Source organism: Cantharellus anzutake (genome assembly GCF_015039405.1).
Source record: "Cantharellus anzutake strain C23 chromosome Unknown EI90scaffold_66, whole genome shotgun sequence".
In the NCBI taxonomy this organism is placed as follows: domain Eukaryota; kingdom Fungi; phylum Basidiomycota; class Agaricomycetes; order Cantharellales; family Hydnaceae; genus Cantharellus; species Cantharellus anzutake.
Genome location: NW_024067016.1, coordinates 1 through 15,147, shown reverse-complemented (window position 1 = coordinate 15,147; position 15,147 = coordinate 1). Strand labels below are relative to the sequence as shown.

Here is a 15,147-nt window from a genome sequence, read left to right as displayed (position 1 = left end):
CGCGCCCATTCCAGACGACGACCCCCGATATGAGAGATCTTCTTATAATCGGACTCAACCTTCCACTGATTCAGTGAATGTCGCTTGGGCAATGACGGCGAGCATCAAAATACCATGAACGTACAGCGAGGCGATGGATCGTCCTGACGCGGACTCATGGTTAGGGGCGTGTACCGACGAATTAAATGTGCTAAAGGAAACAGGTACTTACCTTCCTGTGCGCAGAGACGAAGTCGATCCCCACAACGTCGTCGGGAGTAAGTGGGTGTTTGCTTTGAAGAAAGGGGCCGATGGTGAAATAGAGCGGTATAAGGCGAGAATAGTGGCGAAGGGATTTAGCCAAATCTACGCGGTAGACTATGAGGAGACGTTCGCACCTGTGGTCAAATGGTCGTCGATCCGAATCCTCCTCGCGTTAGGTGCCCGTCTCGATCTTGAAATACATCAAATGGATGTGAAGACCGCGTTCCTCAACGGGGAATTGGAGCATGAGATTTTTATGCAGCTGCCTCCTGGCTCAGCAGACTATGGGAGGAGAGACATCGTATGGAAATTGGAGAAGAGTCTGTACGGCCTTAAACAGGCCTCTCGAGCGTGGTACAAGAAAGCCAAAGTCGAACTGAACAAACTCGGCTTCTCCCGCTCGAATTCAGATCACGCCGTTTTCATTCTTTCCCAACGCGCTCATTTTTGCATCGTCGCTCTTTATGTCGATGACTTAATGATCCTTTCCAACCACCTTCCCCTTCTTCGAAAGAAGAAGAAGCAGCTAATGTCCACATTTAAGATGAAGGACTTGGGGGAAATTCATTGGTTCCTTGGACTGGAAATCACGCGCGAGCGCCAAAGGCGCTTAATTTTTGTCTCTCAATCTCGCTACATATCCGAGGTTGTCGATCGCTTTGGATTTAGCACCTCTCGTACAGTCTCGACTCCTATGATGCCGAATCTCAAACTCACTCGCCACGAAAGCTCTGACCCTGACATCAACGCTCGCGAATACCAATCCCGAATTGGTTCGGTAATGTACGCGATGCTAGGAACTCGACCAGACATCAGCTTCGCCATCACCATACTCAGCCAATATTCTTCCAATCCAGGAGAAGGGCATTGGGCCGCTATCAATCGTCTACTACGCTACCTCAATGCTACAAAACATTTCAAATTGGTCTACGACGGTAATTCGAAGTCTAGCGACAAGACTGGCTATTCCGATTCGGATTGGGCTGGAGATCCGAGAGATTCTCGATCTATTTCTGGATTCGTTTTTACCATGGCCGGAGCAGCGGTAAGCTGGAGTTCAAAGAAACAGACGTCGGTGGCGCTCTCGAGTACCGAAGGCGAGTATATGGCTGTTACCCATGCAACTAAAGAAGCGCTCTGGATTCAACAGTTTCTACGCGACCTTAACTTCCCTCCTTCCGACCCAACCACCCTCCTTGTCGACAATCAAGGCGCTATCGCGCTTGCCACCAATCCCGCATTTCACGCACGAACGAAACATATTGGCGTCCGACATCACTTTATTCGCGATCAAGTAGAAGATCACACGATTTCTTTACAATACATCCCTACCGATGATCAAGTAGCCGACGTATTGACGAAGGCTCTCGCGTACGCCAAACATTCGAAGTTTAGAACAGCGATGGGACTGTGTGAGTAGCCACATCGAGTGGGTGTGTTGAAATCTTGGTTTTCTTGGGAGTTATAGTGCGCTGTGGCCAACTCACAATGTGATGTTGAGCTAGCGGCGCTATTTTTCCTTTCTTGGTATTCCTGCTACCAAAGTCAGTGCGCCATTGAGGCGACTGCTTATAAAAGCAGTGAACAATTTTTCACTTTCGTCTCCCTCAGTTCAACAACGATTGACTGAGGTGAGACTGCGCTTTTACCACACATTTATCTTGTCACTCATGTACCCTCATGTGCCCTAGCGTAAAACGCTAGGTAATTAGTTCCAATCTAATCAGTTCAACAACGATTGACTGAGCGTAAAACGCTAGCGTAAATCGCTAACATTCTAATAAACCTTTCTCCCTCTCCATATCCGTAACCAGCAACTAGGGGTGTAAGGCCCTAACTCTCCGATAGCCAAGGCTATGGGTTGGCCAGAATTTGCTTACCATGTTTCTCTTCTTCAGAATTTGAGCGTTGGATCTAACTGTCCGCGTTTCCTTCCAAGCGCTACCTGCCTAGCAATAGAATGGAAACCGGAACCCTAATAAGGAAAAGGACAAGGAACAAAAAAAACAGCACGGTGCGAAACAGGACAGTTCAAAGGATGAGAACGATGATATATATGAGAGAGGAAAGGATTAATCAACATACATCGTATACCGTCTTGAGATGCGCTTTCTTGACTTTTCCATCTGGACCGGCGAGGAGGTAATACGCAATGAGGAAACTTGCCAAACTCGCTATGGGTCCGAAGAAATCACTAGTGGTAATGTGGTGCCGTAAATGTACTCGTGTGAGAAAAGTGCCGAACGCTGGTAGCGGTTGGCTTGCTTACTTTGCACTGTGGAGATTCCAAATCATGACGACCGTTTCCCAAAGCGTAAGCGAGTCCTTTTCAGGTGCAGTGGAATGCTCGCTGAGGAAACAAAAAAATATGGGAATGGGGATTACCATAGGTGAAGGACGATATTTGAAGACATACATACGTGAAGATCTAAAATGCGTGTTCGTGGGGTGTAGAAAAACAAAACACCTCACTCAACGAAAGTGAGTTGGAAATGACGAGGGGCATACTTTTTCAAAGTTCTCATTGACGAAATTCCCATATGGATCGAACGCCCTCGAATCAGTCCCGTGAACATCCCACTTGATATTCTTGATATAAATTCTGCTCCGAGTGGAGTGAAGGGATAGAACGGGGTAGGAGTGCCAGCAGAAACGGAAAATGAACATCTCAGTCACATCATTAGTGCCGACGAAGAGAGATGTTCCTTTACCGGAAGAAGGGGTCAGGAATAAGACTCAAAAGGTACAAGGGGATGGTAAGTATAATGTGGAGGAGCGAATCCTTAGGCGAGTAGATCGGGCGCGGGAGGGATGGATAACTGAATGCGAGGTGAACGACGATAGTGAAGAGAATCGCGATTCCAAGCCCGACTTTGGATTTTTTTTTTTCAAGAACATCGGGATGTTCGTTATAGCGAAAAATATTGGGTGGGGATCGTACTTACAATCTAGCGCTATATATATTGCAGACGCATTAACGGGGGAGAATGATATAAACTTGTGCGCGATCGGTAAGTAATTCAGGCTTACTGCGAACTCCGCGAAAAGTGTCTGCAGGCCAGACGATATCGTCGCCATCGGGATCGAAATAACCAACATGCTACAGAAGCGCCCGAACCGAGGGAGCGTAATGTTTAGGTTTAGCCTGGAAAGCGGAGCTTCTCGCGGTATGTCAAGGAAAATGTCACCTTTTGCAAAGAGGTTTTTTCACTCATAGTTCATGAACGGGTCGCCTTGTCTGTGAGTAGTACGCCCGAGCTGGGGTCTTGTTGGGGAAAAGGATGGAGGGTTGGGGCAAGGTAGGGCATAAAAAATCTCCCTGACCAATAATTCGTTCGATCACGCGAAATCAAATTGTCACAATGACATATCAATTTTTAATTTTTAATCGTCATAGTGAACACTTGGTTGAACGGAGCGCCCGTAAAGTGTGCTTATGCCATCAAAGCGCTCAAGATGAAGCCACGGAGGAAAATCTTCACATGATAAGTACAGAGTGTCACGCAATTAGCGTGTAATTAAATAAGCCGAACTAAAGTGCAAGCTTCTGCGGAAGGGCAAGAGTGTATGGTCATGGCTCATAAGCAGTGGTGCTGGATAGGGATTAATGTTGGCTTACTTGTCCCGTAACTCGATTTTCCTAAGCTACAGACTAACACTTTCAGAGCCGCTTACGAAGCGTCTCGATGTAATGTTGGTGTAGTCGTCCCTACTTTCATACCGATGTGTCATTAGCACAGAATCGAATCTCTGGCGGTCGATCCGCCAACCGGGTTTGGAGCTTGTATTGAAAAGATTTGTAAAGCCATCAATGCATTTCCTGCGCGGCTAGATACCTAGACAAATCATGCATCTTTACCTGACTCTCGTTGTGACAACTTTACTTGCCAAGGTCTATTTCCAGGCACTAAGCCACCAAATACAGTTGTAAGCGATACTGTGGAGCCTATATTGCGTCATCTTAGCTCGCCATGTGCATGGCGATTCAGTTAGAGGGGCTGTCCACATGCTAATGTCTCGAGTGCATCTAGGAATCTGCCTTACGATGACATAATAGCTGCTGAAAGGGGCCGGGTCCCAGTCTCCATGTTGAAATATCTTGTTTCTTGGCTTGTTGTACGCTGTGGACTATAGATCTTGCGCACGGGCATTTCCATGAAGGATTGCCCGATGCTTCTACTTTTGGGACCCATGTCGATGAACGCAGTCGAGGATGGCTTAAAAGCCACCTCGCGCGATTTTTCTCTTTCCTCTCTCCTCAGTTCACATCTTTGGAACTGAGGTGAGATTTCTTTTCATCACTTGGAGCAGACTTAGTCTGACGCTTGTACATATTTCCTAGCGCTAATCCGCGACTAGTTCATAATTCCAATACTCCAGACAATTAGCCCCGCGTTGCGGCCATGCGAACCCCAAACTAGCGTCATAATGAGAGAAATGGGCGGGTTTTAGGATATTTCCTTATACTTCTCGCCTGCAAACCGATATCTGGCAGCACCTATATATATATATACCAGTGTTTTGCCCTGAAGTGTTCTCTCCTCCTGAAAGCGTTAAACCATTTACTCTTCACAACTGCCAAGTGAACCGACACTCACTCAAAGATCTACCCAATGTGATCAACATTAATTTTAAATAACCATCGTTGTCAGCGCGCAGTCCAACCTTTGTCTCAAGGATAGGGATAGGCGATAAACATATTGGAAGAACAGATCAGATATATAACTGTAAAATAGTAAAGGGGTCGAAGGAATCAGATTTAGAATTGGCCGGCTTCCTGAAGTCAACCTCAGGTAACTAGAATGGTGTCGGAGGGGAGGAATAAGACGAGACTTGGAGCGAAGCGCAGCGTAAGCGATTCACAGGAGATGAGATCATAAACACTCGTTAGGTTTACAAGCAGTACGGTTCTCAGTGCACCAGGGATGGCGATGGGCCAGATACCGTGGTTGAAAACTTTGAGATGTGGAGCAAGGGGACTATTTTGGTACTACGAGTCGTTATCATCTTGTAAGATCAGGATGTATGATAGTCGTGAGGGAATCTATTTGGTTTCGCTCTCCATTCTCCCTGCATGCTGCAGGTGCTGCTGAAGTGAAACCATGAAACCAAACCTTGGTCCACTATCACCTCGCTGTACAATCGTGGGAAATGTGGCCCTTCGATAAATGAATGAGGTAAGAATCTCGCGGTAGAGCGTTAGGTGATATGATATGGCTACCACATGGATTCGCCCTTGTCTTGGTCACGTTGTGCCAAGTTTACTCTAGATGTGTCCGATCCGTTGACACTAGTCTATGTGGCTAGAACGCTATCAACCCTACCACTTCCACGCACCCCCAACAACATCGCTCCGGTGGATCGGAATAATTTTCCCATATTCACCATCACTGTTGCCATCACCATCTTCCGCTACTCTTAAGCTACTATGTATTCTGATTCATTTTGGGCCACGCTGTGAGTTCATGCGCTTCCTACACTCAGCATAGTTTGAACGTTGCATTGCAATGAGCTAAATGAGCAGCCGTGTTTGCTAATGTCTATATCTGCACAATAGATGGCTAGGAAAGCCGCTTCCCAAGTGTGAGAATTGTCGGTGCCAAGTGTCGATGGCGCTGCAGAGAATAATACCCTTGCCGCCCTACGCGACATGCGCGACATCGCCGTTGATACTCGTGACCAGTGATTTGCATCGGCGCGCCAGCCGCTTATCGGATTGAACAACGTCATTGCCTACCTTACAAGGCCTGATTGAAGCGAGGATTGTGTCATGTGTCCACTACGGGGGCCGTTATGCACGAACGGTACAACAATTCAATTAAGAGACAATGGGCAAACCCCAGCACGATAACCTAGCCTCTTACTTTCACGAGTGACTCTGTGTGCAGAGAAACTTCACCCTCCAGATGAGTGTACCCCCAAACTCCCCCATGGGCAGCCCCAAGAGTAAACGCCCGCCCGGAATTGAACTTACTTTCGGGGAGCTTGGAGAAACCCCCCAGGTTCATCCAGGTCGTACGCTGATTCTTTGCTTTGATGGGGTGGCGGTAGGTGACTATGGTGAAAGGAATACCGTAAGATATCCAAAGCCGCGCATCGCCTTAAACCGAACTCTGACTGCGATGGTTCTGCAGAATGTCATTCATCTCCTCTCGTGCCTCCAGAAGTCCCACCCAAAACAATTGATATACTATCAGGTCCGAAATCTGGATGTGCTTTGAATTTCGAGTCCTGAGACTCTGTTAGGCCATCATTGGAACATCGTCCGCCCCTCAGCAGTACACATTGGGATCTTTTGGGAAAAGGGCTTCTAACTTCATTGATCATGCCGTAGCATCGTGCACCGAAGATCGCGTAAGTCTTTGTATAGAAGGATTCTCGGTGTGATTCTAATGTACCAGAGGCAGGTCTACGAGGGGTACCGTTTTCTGCAGTCCGCCTGGAAAGAAGGCGACAAAATCTGCGTTTTTGGCTTCTCCAGAGGCGCACACGTTGCCAGAGCTCTAGCTGGGATGCTACATACGGTACAGACATAATTGATCTGTGATGCTGGTGGTGTGTGTTGGACTAATCCTGCATAATAGGCCGGGCTTTTGCCGCCCTGGGAGCATGTCAAGTCCGCCGACGAGCTTTACAAGGACGTAAATAGAGACGCACCCCGGTAAGCCAATCCCTCACGTGGCAACACACCGATCCATGCTTAATTCAGAATCCTCTCCCGCTTCAGCTCGAAGTACAAACGAGATGCCTGCCGTGCCATTAAGATTGATTTTCTTGGACTTTGGGATACTGTTTTGTCGGCTGGCAACCTTGTTTCTCGCACTCTGCCCTTTTCCCAAAGCACCTCTTCCGCGATAGTGTTTAGGCATGCGATGGCTCTGGATGAGAGACGAGCTAGGTAACAGCGCTTAGGTTAGGCCCTGTATCACGCAAATTCGCTGACCTTCCGTCTTTTGCTCGTGATAAGCTTCATACCGTTACCTTGGAGACTTTCAAGCATAGTAACAGCGCGCGGAAATGAGGGATCGGAACACCATGCTTCAAACACCAACGCTGCAGTCTCTTGGATAATTGGATTCAGAGCTCTTATTATCAACATTCTTTTCTCTTTGTTCATCAAGCCGTTCGTGACGTACCGTTTCGGATACAACAACAATTGGCCGCTGGTTCCGGAAGAGGAGTCCCCGTCGGACGTGGAAGAGGTCTGGTTTGCAGGCGGTGAAGGAGCGGAGCTGGATCACCTTATGTAACCAGTTTCCTATGTCCAATAACGATATTAGAGTTTGTGCTGATTTGCGTACTGACCGTGTTTTGGTTGCCAAATATATGATTGTTCACTGTCTAAACAACAATAAACACCCCCCAACGATCTCACCTGATGTATAGATCGTCTACGGATAAAATTCTATATTGACTTTACTATGATTTCTAGTCAATATTACACCTATATTTACCACTTTTCAGTAGGATGTGATTTTCCTGATAATTTACTGAAGGAAAACTGCTAATAAAATAATTCCGCAATAAATGTTACTCAATACAGGAGTGACCAAACTGCTCTTTCTATCGCTTAGAGTGCGTGCTAGTTATCTAGCAGGTTCAGGATCGCTCACTTTTCTCCTGTGGTGTGATAACCAAGTATTGCTGAGAGATTATTCAATTAAGAAGTCCCTCCACCAAATTCTCACTAATTCTCACTATGACACTTTTGTTCAGCTGTGTCTAACTGACCCTAACTCACGCTTAGAGTGACGTGTTAGTTTTATATTAGCTAACAACTAATATTTGCTTTTATCTTTTGGAGCAAACGAACCAACCACTGGTGAGGAGAATTAAACTTTTATTTCTACCTGAGGTTTGAGAGGGGGCAGAAGCGGTGGCCTTTTATGCTTTTCAGAGGCCTCTCTACTCCCACGCCTCGCACTAGTTACATGTGCTACATTTGTATTATAGATAGTTCTAGAATGATATAGGGGCTTGGGCTGTGTAAACTTAATAATGGACTTAGGACATGACTCAGCAATAAGTAATTCATTTCTTTGTCTTTTGGGCCGATCTCAGCGGGATCTTGTAGCGCTGAAGCTATGCTCTACACCGCCTTAATTACGAACGGTTATCTTTAGAAATGACTCGGCTATAAAGGAACTTTCTAGACTGTTCTCTAATTGACCCCTTTTTGTGAAGCCACATCATTACTAATGTTCTAGAGCCTTCCCAATTAATTAACTGATCCGCGGACTTCTGAATCACTTCATGCTTATGATCCGAGATCCAGATCATCAATCATTCCTTTGTTCCGATTTATTTGGGCTTAAAATCAAAAAGTTTTGATGAATCATGGGAAAATATACAAGATCCGGTTTTTTAGCATTTTCTCCTCTTCTGATGCGATCAAAAACTGTCCGCCCGCGCCGGGGAATACTCTATCATATGGTATTCGGTCCGCCAGACTTCCAGGCGCCAATATATTTCCCTTGAGTCACATTACCTTTTGTAAGAATTAGCAAATAAATATATATGAATTATAAGGTGTTTCGCCGTTTGAGCGATATCTCCGTCAGTTTTGAAGCTTTTAGAATGAAACAAAACCGTGGATAAAGTTAAGAAACAGTCCTTCCAGATGGTAAAAAGATTACAGTCAAAAGTTTACTGGTTCCCGAGATATTTACATTTCTTTCCCAATGTTCCTTCTTATTCTGCCGTCTATGTGCTATTTTCTTGTTGTAGGGATATATTCTTTGAATATTACACCTATGTCAAGCTCTAGGCATGATTGTAGTAGATTAAATCTCATTCTACATGGGTGTAGATATTTTATAATGATCTTCTAATGTCTGTCCAGTCTCATAAAGATCATGAGATCTGTTAAACGTCTGAACTTGTCACCTGTTCGTTGACTATTCTGATAGATCATTGTTTTATTCTTTGAATATTATTTCTCCTACAGCGGACACAACGGTATGGTGGCTTACCTTTGTCCCACGAATTCCCCAGTCTCATTTCTCACTCCAAGATGTCGGCGGAGGAAACGAACCGGACGAAATGCCTGCACTTGCAAACATCCCTTTTCGCTGGATGATCCGCGAGTTGTACGAGGCGGACATGAGATATTCTCTTAATGTTCATTGGCGACCTGTCCGACTGGCTCACTATGGCATCCTATTACCCAACGACGGTGGTGACATCGTGGTCCCAGACACAGCCACTCCACGTGATGATTGGGGGCAACCTCCAGACGTCAGGGAATTCAAACCGAGTGATGCTGATGTAGAAATACAAAATAAGCACCCTCTGCGAGCAAAATTCCTCCAGTACCAAGAGTTCAAGTCTGGCGTCATATATGACCTAGACTTTGTCGAGAAGGATTTGGCTGCACCAGCGCATGATGGGATGTGGAAGTGGGATGAATTTGGTGGCATCATATCCATGCTCTTCTGGTGGGTCCTTGAGTTGACACCTAAGATAACCTTTGTGCAGAACAAGCACACGGGGTTGTGGGAGTTGAGGCTTCGGTATGCTCAGTTTGGTCACTTCACAACATTGCCCAACTGACTGAAATACTCAGCTTCAATTTTTTCCGGCCGCGCTGCATTCCTCGAGGTGTAACACCAGGTGAAGACCGAGGTGATCCCCCAGACACTTGGGTGCAGTTCTTGAAGGCTCGCTCAAAGCCGCATTACCACTGGTCTGTCCGTGAGCGTATGAAAATCAAACATGGCTACCACCCTAGGCCCTGGGGCCATAATGAAAATGTCGATGAAACGTGGATTGAAGTTTATTAGCCTGCATTTTGTTTTCCATGTGATTACCTAGCCAGGTCTCAACTTTTGTTTGGTATCCGCGCTGGTTTTACTTTGTCTGGAGGCCCTTCATGCTTGTAATTGATGGGGATTTTCTTGTCGGATTCCCCTTTCTACCTCCATTTTACCGCTTGTGTGTGAGTGAAGGCGTAAGGATAGCGTGGCAACGGCCCTGATGGGATGTTGAAGCCTCTTGATTTGAAGCGAGCTGGTAACATTCCCAGCAATTATAGCATGTGTTAGGGCTTCTGCCCTCCCTGGCGATTTGAGCAGCCAAAATTCCTCCACTGGATGCAGCATGGGCAAGGTGGATTTCCTCATTTAGGAGATGCTTGATTACTTCTTGGATGGTTGTGGAGTCCACTGAGTGAAGGGGGTCATCCAACAGAGTGTTGACAACAATGACAAGAGGGGAGTAGGGTTCTGGGAGATCGTGTATCAGGATGTTTATGATGTGTATGGGGATCATGGGGGACTTGACATCTTTGAGGTGATGAGCAGCATCTTCAACCTTGGTAATCCGGCATCATAGTGCATGGAATTGAATCAGTAATGGAGCATGGCAATGGAACTGTGGCCCTCAGTGCAGAACAGTGTCCTGAGTTTGTTCCAAGTGCCAGGTGCATCGGTGTCATTGCAATTGTCATATCCATACATACCTGATCCTGATTTGACTTCCAGACCCTCCCTCCACCTCTGGAGTCCTACCCTATCCTGTCCACTCTGATCTCCACCTTCGGACCTGACACCACCTTCCTCTCCTCCTGACTCTCTTCTGCCAACCTCTGCCAAGGTATGACCTCCCACTTCTGTCCCATACCCTGAACTTGAGCACTGCTTGTACCTCCACTCTGAGATCCTGTCAGTCCCCAACCTTGGACTTTGACTCCACCTTGGCTTAAGTCCATTGCATTGGTGACCTCATTTCATGTTGAAGGAGAGAATGTGTTGGAATTTGTACACGTGGTCTTGGGAACCATAATGCTAAAATATGGACATTCTGGGAGTTGAACCGCAGAACCCTGCATAGGTACCAAGAGTGTGTTATCATTACACTAAATGCCCACATTAGGCAGGGGTGGTTTCTAACAGAATGAAGGAAAGTCAGTTGGGAGGTTCTAATGAGACCACCACCAAGCTGTTCCCTGGTTCTTTAGTTTTGTACTAGTAGATTTGTTGTAAATATAGTACCAATCCAAGTGTTTTGGCTAATTCTATTTTATGGGTTTGTCTTAAGCCCCTAAGAAATGACTTACAGATGAACAAAGCCCTGTGGAGCTGTTCCCTTAGTGTAATTTCTCACTTTATCTAGATATAATTCTGTGTAGGATTGTTAATTCTGGAATTTTAACCTGAAGTAAATCTTCTACTTGGTGAATTTTCAAAGATTCTGCTCCATCAATGGGTTTAGATTGTGTTTTGAAATCTGGAGTGTTAACCAGCTCTCCTGTTTGAAATATTTACTTAATATTTCTCTCCCTGATTGCTGCCTTTTACTACAGTGGCAATATTAACTGTATTTCACTTTTTTCACACTGGAGTGATAACCAGAAATGCTTGAGACAAATAATACTCTATTTTCTTACTTCTCTGAGGGGGGCATAAAGTTGCAGAAAGGGTCTTTGCCAGAGTCTGCACATCAGTTTGCATGTAAGAATCTCCCTGGGAAACTAGTTGTTGTTAAAGCTGGGGAGCCAACCCAGCTGGCAATAAGGCCTTATATACATGAGTTCCGCAACTCATAAGAGTGTGGCTACATTGGGAATACATGGTGGCCGATAGAGAAGCAACATGAGATAGGAGAATAGATCATGCAGATAAGGGGGCGATAATGGGTAAGGGGTGATGTGATAGCGGAAAGAGTGCATTGAATACAACCTGCATTCTAACTATGGCAAATCACATGCAGATATTGGCTTACAGGTACTCAACCTATCCAGATAGGGGTCCAGGCCGGCTGGATAACCGTCCATGCCCTGACAGTCTCCCTTTTATACTCCTTGGGTTACCTTCCTTTTTCATGCTCTACCTTGTATTTACAGGATTTATTTACAGTGTATTGTCCTCAAAATGAATAAAAAATGAAATTTTCATGCTATAGTTCTACTGCACTCAGCTGCACTGAATTGTGGCACTGCTGCAGTCAGACTGTGCCTAGAATTCTCATTGTCCTTCCTTGCCTAAGCTATTTTAATGTTTCAATTAGAACTTGACTGCACCCCACATCAGCAAACCTGAATGCAGAGGTCTGAGAGCTCATAGAGCTATATTTGCACACAGGGGACTATAATCTATATGAGCTCCCTGAGTGTTTAATTTACCTGATATCAAAATTAAAATTTAAGAGCATTGACTCTGGCATCATGTGATGAGTCACAGCCAAGTCCCTACCATATAGGAAACTGAACAAACTGAGCTTGACTTTCAGCCCCCAATGCAGCACTACACACCAAGGGTATATAGCCAAATTAATATATAGACTAATTAGGGATATACATTACAGTTAATCTGAAATTACTTATGGAAAATGCAGGAAAATGAGTGGGGAAATGGGGGGGAAAATGAGGGGAAATTTGAGGGGGAGAATTGAGGAGGGAATTGGGGGGGGGGGAATGGGGGGGAAATGAGGGGAAAATTGAAGGGGGGGGAAATGGGGGGGAAATGGGGGGGAAATGGGGGGGAAATGGGGGGGAAATGGGGGGGAAATGGGGGGAAAATTGAGGAGGGAATTGAGGGGAAAATTGAGGGGGGAATGAGGGGAAATTTGAAGGGGGAATGAGGGGAAATTTGAAGGGGGAAAGGGAATGGGGGGGGGTATGATGTTACAAAAATGGGGCCGGAGGTGCCCATTTTCGTCCGTTCGAGGTGCAGGAAGAGGGAAGGGGGTAGAGGTTGAGCTCATGCGATTTTACAGATATTTTAACATATGGTTTAACAGATGTTTTCACAAGTGGTAGTTTAGGTGGTTAATAATTGGATAAACTCTAATTATTTACATATCATGTGATTTGGGTGTGTGCAGGGCCCATAAGAGTCTAAATTGGGAAATTTCCCATTTCCATAACATATGAGCTCATAGAGCTTTTCAAGTAATGATGCTGGCCATTTAATGTGCATTTCCAAAAATGTATATACATATTATCTTTGCACTTCTGCATCCTTAGGAGAACAAAATCATTCAAACATTTAATTTTCTCCACCCAATGTGTAGAGGGTGCACAGCAAAAAGACTCAATTTGCTCACAGAGCTCTGTGAGCTCCCTACCAAGTTTGCTGATGCATTTGTCACAGTTTTTTATTTCAAATTCTTCTTATCTACAGTCATGGACAGGCAAATACATTAAAGCTTCCAGACTGGAATTGTTCATCACAATAAGCTCAATTTTGAGGGAAACAAATTCTTATTGGGTGTAGCTACCCAAAAATGGTGTTTTTGGAATTTTCTCAGCACCAGACAATTTTTTGAGCAAAAATTTTTCACATGTTCTGAGTATTTGAGTGACTTCACAAGAGTATATCCTGTATGGCAATCAACATTAGAAGAATTTTAGTTGAGAATGGCCTCCATTGCAGCCATTGCTGCTCCAGATGCAGTGCGATGGCCCTTCTGTTTTTTTACTGCCCACTCTGCAGCCTTCCCAGTCAACCCACTATGATATGCATCCATAAAACACCATGCATGATTAATAAACTTGCAAATAGTGCTGAGGGGGCATGAGTTCAAACACTCAAGCACTGCTGTCTTGGCAGCTGCAAAGGAAGGCTTCCAAATGTCATGATATTGGTACTTGCAATACCCCCAGTACTGTGAAACCATTAGACACATGCCAAGGAATATCTGAAAACAAAACATACCATTTCAATTGGATTGAGCTTGCAGTGAAACTTTGGCAAGAACATGCAAAGATGTCCAGCTTTCTCAATTAGTTCCTTGAGCATAGACTTCTGATTAATGAAATCAGATTGCCAACTAAGAATGTGTGCAAGGCAGCAGTCTGTGTTCTCAAATGAACAGACAGGCTTGCATTTTGCTTTTATCCCTTTTGTATCAAAGCCACACTCTGTCAACACCGACTCTAGACCTTTTGCTTTGCCATCAAGGGTTTTCATTGCTTGCTCCTTTCCACATTGGGAGATGTTGTCATATCCCGGAATCCCAACCCCATGCACTCCCACCACACCACACCTTCCTAACAACTTCACCATCCCCTACACCATGCCTCCCCACTCCCCAAGTCACCTTCCCTCCTGACTGTCTCAGCTCCGGTCTGGTTGCGGCACACCGAACCTTGGCCACTCCCATCCCGGAAGCTCGGTCCCAAGTCGGAACATTCGGAGACCCCAGATTTGCTCTGATATCCTGACGGACCTCCGACATCCTGTGACATGCCCTTAAACCATTCCTCCACCCATTTCATTTATTTGAGTCACCTAACATCCTTTGGATACCCAACTCCGCTTTCGGAGCTACCCACATCCTTTGGTGATCTCCCTCACGTTATCACTTATTAGTCACCTTCCATTCTTAGCATGACTACCTTCTTCCTACCATTCAGTCGGCTAACCCCCTTTGCCCATTTGTCTTCCCCATTCATTTTCCGGCCTCCAACTCCGCCCTCCTTGGCCCAACACCTCGGTTCCCTGTTTAAGATATCGTTCGGGACCTTTCGGTACCTCTCGGTATCATTTGGCACCTTTTGGTGTTGCCCCATTGTCATTTGGACTTTGACTAAGTCCTTCCCATTCCCCTTTATAAATACCTGTAGATTAGAACCTGTAGTTCTTCAGTTCTAATCTTGACTAAAAATGCCACCCAAAGTCCCTCTGAGTGAATCCCGTTCCTGTTCTACAAGATACCTCAGACATAAGAAATACAAGGACTAACTGAGACGTAACGGAGGCACAGCGCTCCCTCCGAGTCGCTGAGGCCACGTCCTTCTTAGAGCCTCTTGTACCACCCAGCAGAACCAGGCTCCCTGAGAAGCTTCGGTTCACTACCGGAGCCCTCAGACCCCCCTCTAGTTGAGCCCCACCTGCATTCGGACTCATGCATTTACCCCCTTCGATCTCGGGTTTTTGACAGATGTCTGGGACACTCTCATCA

The 15,147-nt window shown here is 45.6% G+C and overlaps 3 protein-coding genes across 3 annotated transcripts; 2 read left to right on the top strand and 1 right to left on the bottom strand.

Annotated features, from left to right (window-relative positions):
* Positions 1-1,918: 1,918 nt before the first annotated feature.
* Positions 1,919-3,046, bottom strand: EI90DRAFT_3077025 (Caleosin related protein-domain-containing protein). Its single transcript, XM_039061706.1, has 4 exons — positions 2,741-3,046; positions 2,513-2,593; positions 2,329-2,437; positions 1,919-2,218 (listed from the first exon to the last, which is right to left on the bottom strand). Exons 1-4 carry the CDS (start codon positions 2,908-2,910, stop codon positions 2,138-2,140), a joined length of 441 nt encoding a protein of 146 aa, XP_038911096.1. The 5' UTR covers positions 2,911-3,046; the 3' UTR covers positions 1,919-2,137.
* Positions 3,047-5,810: 2,764 nt separating this feature from the next.
* Positions 5,811-7,543, top strand: EI90DRAFT_3077015 (uncharacterized protein). The gene is made up of 7 exons (XM_039061705.1): positions 5,811-6,317; positions 6,378-6,440; positions 6,490-6,597; positions 6,651-6,767; positions 6,828-6,904; positions 6,971-7,141; positions 7,211-7,543. Exons 1-7 carry the CDS (start codon positions 6,150-6,152, stop codon positions 7,491-7,493), a joined length of 987 nt encoding a protein of 328 aa, XP_038911095.1. The 5' UTR covers positions 5,811-6,149; the 3' UTR covers positions 7,494-7,543.
* A 1,742-nt stretch (positions 7,544-9,285) lies between these two features.
* EI90DRAFT_3130434 (uncharacterized protein) lies at positions 9,286-10,025 on the top strand (the record flags this gene model as incomplete). Its single annotated transcript, XM_039064306.1, has 2 exons — positions 9,286-9,755; positions 9,809-10,025. The coding sequence occupies 2 exons, from the start codon at positions 9,286-9,288 to the stop codon at positions 10,023-10,025; spliced, it is 687 nt and encodes a 228-aa protein (XP_038911094.1).
* Positions 10,026-15,147: the final 5,122 nt, after the last annotated feature.

Coding starts and splice junctions, on each gene's coding strand:
- EI90DRAFT_3077015 (XM_039061705.1), top strand. CDS start 6,150: ATGAGTGTACCCCCAAACTCCCCCATGGGCAGCCCCAAGAGTAAACGC. Junction 6,441..6,489: donor AACAATTGATATACTATCAG/GTCCGAAATCTG, acceptor AGACTCTGTTAG/GCCATCATTGGAACATCGTC. Junction 6,905..6,970: donor GTAAATAGAGACGCACCCCG/GTAAGCCAATCC, acceptor CTCCCGCTTCAG/CTCGAAGTACAAACGAGATG.
- EI90DRAFT_3077025 (XM_039061706.1), bottom strand. CDS start 2,910: ATGTTCATTTTCCGTTTCTGCTGGCACTCCTACCCCGTTCTATCCCTT. Junction 2,438..2,512: donor TGGAATCTCCACAGTGCAAA/GTAAGCAAGCCA, acceptor CATTACCACTAG/TGATTTCTTCGGACCCATAG. Junction 2,219..2,328: donor ATCTCAAGACGGTATACGAT/GTATGTTGATTA, acceptor TTTCCTTATTAG/GGTTCCGGTTTCCATTCTAT.